Genomic DNA, 5,000 nt, shown 5'->3' with positions numbered 1-5,000 from the left:
CGTGGAGGAGGCGGTGAGGTAATCGTCACATGACACGCCTCTCTTGTCCTCCAGGGGTCAGAGGTCACATTCAACGAGTGCATCCCTCGGGTCTGATGCCGTTTGATCCTGTGCACTGAGGCGGCAGACGTTTATTATGATTAAACAATATTCATATTTGTGTCACGGACCACAGAAATATTACCAAGATGACAAACGAGTGACGTGGTTCCAGATAATAAGCAATAAATACAAAAGGATGTCTAAAGGATGCTAATATTAGCTATCGTTAGCGAGTGAGGTTGTAAACTAGTATTATAGTGAGCTTTGCTAGCGCGTGAATATAACGTTTCCCTTTTCATAAAGAACAATGTGTACATTTTGATGTTTTTTTGGGCTAACATGAGCTAATATTAGCCGCCATGTAAGCTCACACCGGACCAGATGCTACTGTTAGTCTTCAAAATAAACAAATAAATAACAAATGTAATAACAATAATATAATAAGTAGTACCTGAATACAGCGTGTGCGTTATTGGTGTTAATGAACTTACGATGAGCGTGTTATTATGCTAATGAGACATTATGGAGCATGCTGAAGTGAAGTGGACCAGACAGGGTTGAGGGTGTGAGTGACGGGTTCTGAGCACCAATCAGGTGTGGGTCAGGGATGAAGAAGCACCAATAACATTGAGCCTCATCACAACAGGCCTGAAAACTGCTTTATTATATGTTTATGAACCAGGAAGTCCAGGAGCCGCATCAACAGCGCCTTCCTGCTGACCGATGACACCCTGGAGTTCATCGGCATCCCGCCCACCCTGGAGGCCCCGGTGGCCCCGGACACGCCCCCGTGGCTCATCGCCTTCGGGGTGGTGATGGGCGGCGTGGGCGCCGGCATCGTGGTGCTGCTCGTGTCCTCCGTGGTGCAGAAGATCCGGTGAGCAGATGATTTATGATTGTGTTTTGTGTCTTTTGTGTGTTTTGTGTGTTTTGTTGTTGAGTTGTTGTCGTTTCTCTGTTTCAGAAAGAAGCGTGACGGCGAGGAGGAGACGGGCGGAAAGACGGAAAACGAAGCCGCGAGTGACGCCATTTACAACATGTCGTTCTCAGATGATGAGCCAGTGACGCAGATGTAGAACTATAGATGTATATAAATATATATATGTATATATATGTATATATATATACATATATATATTAATACATATTTATATATATATATAGCTGCTCCAGGTGGACTTCTGTTGCACTTCATCAAAATCATGCTAAAGTTATAATTTATCATGAATTTGTCATTTAAATGATTTTATATGAATATGATTCTGTCTTTTTTCTTCAGGAGAAGTTTCACACATTTGTATTCTCTCATTACGGTGTGTAGTTGTAAGTGTGTGTTTTCCACTCAGCAAACAGAATGAACACAAACTGGTCCCATTAAGACCAAGGAGCTGGTTTCCAGCTCGTAAACATGTCAAATAAATCATCTTCATATCTGAGCTTCAGGACACATAAATACATCAGGATGCTGGTTGTCTTCATCCTGGTCCTCTGCTTCATCTACGCTTCATCTACGCTTCATCTACGCTTCATTTACGCTTCATTTACGCTTCATCTACGCTTCATCTATGCTTCATTTACGCTTCATTTACGCTTCATCTACGCTTCATTTACGCTTCATCTACGCTTCATTTACGCTTCATCTACGCTTCATCTACGCTTCATCTACGCTTCATCTACACTTCATTTACGCTTCATCCACGCTTCATCTACGCTTCATCTACGCTTCATTTACGCTTCATTTACGCTTCATCTACGCTTCATTTACGCTTCATCTACGCTTCATCTACGCTTCATCTACACTTCATCTACACTTCATTTACGCTTCATCTACGCTTCATCTACACTTCATCTACACTTCATCTACGCTTCATCTACGCTTCATTTACGCTTCATCTACGCTTCATCTACGCTTCATTTACGCTTCATTTACGCTTCATCTACGCTTCATTTACGCTTCATCTACGCTTCATCTACGCTTCATCTACACTTCATCTACACTTCATTTACGCTTCATCTACGCTTCATCTACACTTCATCTACACTTCATCTACGCTTCATCTACGCTTCATTTACGCTTCATTTACGCTTCATCTACGCTTCATCTACGCTTCATTTACGCTTCATTTACGCTTCATTTACGCTTCATCTACGCTTCATCTACGCTTCATCTACGCTTCATCTACGCTTCATCTACACTTCATCTACACTTCATCTACGCTTCATCTACGCTTCATCCACGCTTCATTTACGCTTCATCTACGCTTCATCTACGCTTCATTTACGCTTCATGTCAACTGGTTTTGATTTGATCAAATCAACACAAGGGCCAGAGGGGGAAGTCTGCTCTCTCTCTCTCTCTCTCTCTATGTCTCTCTCTCTCTAGACTGGTGGTCTATTCTTAGAATATTATAATATTATGACTTTTTTCTCCTAATATTTTTGAATAGTCAGAAATATATTTAGACTATTCTCTCATAAATGTGGATTTTGTTTTCAACGTGAACATAAAAAAAACTATTAAAGTCCAGATGTTTAGAAATGCATAAAGGTGAATTTAATTGATCCTTGATGAGGAGCCACGTGCACTTTAAAGAGCTTAAAGACACTAAAGAGGGAAGAGAGAGACCATATTAAACGAGAAGAGTAAATATTAAAAACCATACAGGATTGTTCAGAGTTTTACTGCATTTTGTTCTTAAAAAACAACTCAAGTCTAATCCTAGATAATAAATCATGTTGTTATACTTTCACCAACATTTCAGCTGCTGTTCCTCCATGCAGTGCACAGGCTGACCACTAGGGGGCAGCACCGCACTGCGCGTCTTCGCTTCATTGTTTGAGGGAAGATTATATATACTGTATATATATATATGAATATATATATATATAATTATTTATATATATATATTTATATATATATATAATTATATATATATGTATATATATATGAATGTATATTCATATTTATACAAATATATATATATATAATTATATATATATATATATTTATATATATAAATATATATAAATATATATATAATTATATATATTTATATATATTTATATGAATGTATATTCATATGTATATATACATATATATATAATGATATATATATATTTATATATATATATTTATATATGAATATAATTAATTTATATATTTATATATGTATGAATGTATATTCATATATATATATTTCCCTTCATATTGAGTCATGAAAGCTGCATCTTCACTCATAAAGATAAATGCTGGAAGTCGAAACACGTTTTTATCACTTTATTGAGAATAAAGTGAGCGTGTGAAGAACTCGTCCTGATATGTCTCTGAATAATAAATGAGTTTTGAAATAGCTTTATGCAAATGAGTCAAATGAATAATACTACGTCAAAGTTGTCATCACAGGAACAATCGCTGCTCCAAAGGTCTTTTGTCTATTTTCAAAAGGCGGGACATAAATGAGCGTTCTCGATTATAATTAACGTCTAACGTGCACTGTAAAAAAAAAAAAAAACACTAAAAAGAAGGTCAAATATATTAATTCAAATAAAGGGGGAAACCATATATTTACGGGAATTTTCATTTACGGTGTTGGAGTGAAACACAGATTTTTCCTGTATTATTAGCACCAGGACTACATCATTAGGGCCAAAGTCCCCCTCTTCATCCACCCTGGTGGTGCCCAAGACAGCACCAGGACTACATCATTGGGGCCAAAGTCCCCCTCTTCATCCACCCTGGTGGTGCCCAAGACAGCACCAGGACTACATCATTAGGGCCAAAGTCCCCCTCTTCATCCATCCTGGTGGTGCCCAAGACAGCACCAGGACTACATCATTAGGGCCAAAGTCCCCCTCTTCATCCATCCTGGTGGTGCCCAAGACAGCACCAGGACTACATCATTGGGGCCAAAGTCCCCCTCTTCATCCACCCTGGTGGTGCCCAAGACAGCACCAGGACTACATCATTGGGGCCAAAGTCCCCCTCTTCATCCATCCTGGTGGTGCCCAAGACAGCACCAGGACTACATCATTGGGGCCAAAGTCCCCCTCTTCATCCACCCTGGTGGTGCCCAAGACAGCACCAGGACTACATCATTGGGGCCAAAGTCTCCCTCTTCATCCACCCTGGTGGTGCCCAAGACAGCACCAGGACTACATCATTAGGGCCAAAGTCCCCCTCTTCATCCACCCTGGTGGTGCCCAAGACAGCACCAGGACTACATCATTGGGGCCAAAGTCTCCCTCTTCATCCACCCTGGTGGTGCCCAAGACAGCACCAGGACTACATCATTAGGGCCAAAGTCCCCCTCTTCATCCACCCTGGTGGTGCCCAAGACAGCACCAGGACTACATCATTAGGGCCAAAGTCCCCCTCTTCATCCACCCTGGTGGTGCCCAAGACAGCACCAGGACTACATCATTGGGGCCAAAGTCCCCCTCTTCATCCACCCTGGTGGTGCCCAAGACAGCACCAGGACTACATCATTGGGGCCAAAGTCTCCCTCTTCATCCACCCTGGTGGTGCCCAAGACAGCACCAGGACTACATCATTAGGGCCAAAGTCCCCCTCTTCATCCATCCTGGTGGTGCCCAAGACAGCACCAGGACTACATCATTGGGGCCAAAGTCTCCCTCTTCATCCACCCTGGTGGTGCCCAAGACAGCACCAGGACTACATCATTAGGGCCAAAGTCCCCCTCTTCATCCACCCTGGTGGTGCCCAAGACAGCACCAGGACTACATCATTGGGGCCAAAGTCCCCCTCTTCATCCACCCTGGTGGTGCCCAAGACAGCACCAGGACTACATCATTGGGGCCAAAGTCCCCCTCTTCATCCACCCTGGTGGTGCCCAAGACAGCACCAGGACTACATCATTGGGGCCAAAGTCCCCCTCTTCATCCACCCTGGTGGTGCCCAAGACAGCACCAGGACTACATCATTGGGGCCAAAGTCCCCC

The 5,000-nt window shown here is 42.3% G+C and overlaps 1 protein-coding gene across 1 annotated transcript in view; it reads left to right on the top strand.

Moving 5' to 3' along the window:
• The window catches only part of cltrn (collectrin, amino acid transport regulator), an 8,255-nt gene extending 7,137 nt beyond the window's left edge, over window positions 1-1,118 (top strand). The window contains exons 4-6 of the mRNA XM_034531295.1: window positions 1-18; window positions 725-919; window positions 1,007-1,118. The exon at window positions 1-18 is cut by the window's left edge and continues 99 nt beyond it. Coding sequence (XP_034387186.1) covers window positions 1-18; window positions 725-919; window positions 1,007-1,118 — 325 coding nt within the window. The remainder of the gene's footprint in view (window positions 19-724; window positions 920-1,006) is intronic.
• The last annotated feature ends 3,882 nt before the right edge of the window (window positions 1,119-5,000 follow it).

This window comes from Cyclopterus lumpus, chromosome 4 (genome assembly GCF_009769545.1).
Source record: "Cyclopterus lumpus isolate fCycLum1 chromosome 4, fCycLum1.pri, whole genome shotgun sequence".
Taxonomy (NCBI): Eukaryota; Metazoa; Chordata; class Actinopteri; order Perciformes; family Cyclopteridae; genus Cyclopterus; species Cyclopterus lumpus.
The sequence above is the reverse complement of the archived record's forward strand: the minus strand, read 5'-3'. Positions and strand labels throughout refer to the sequence as shown.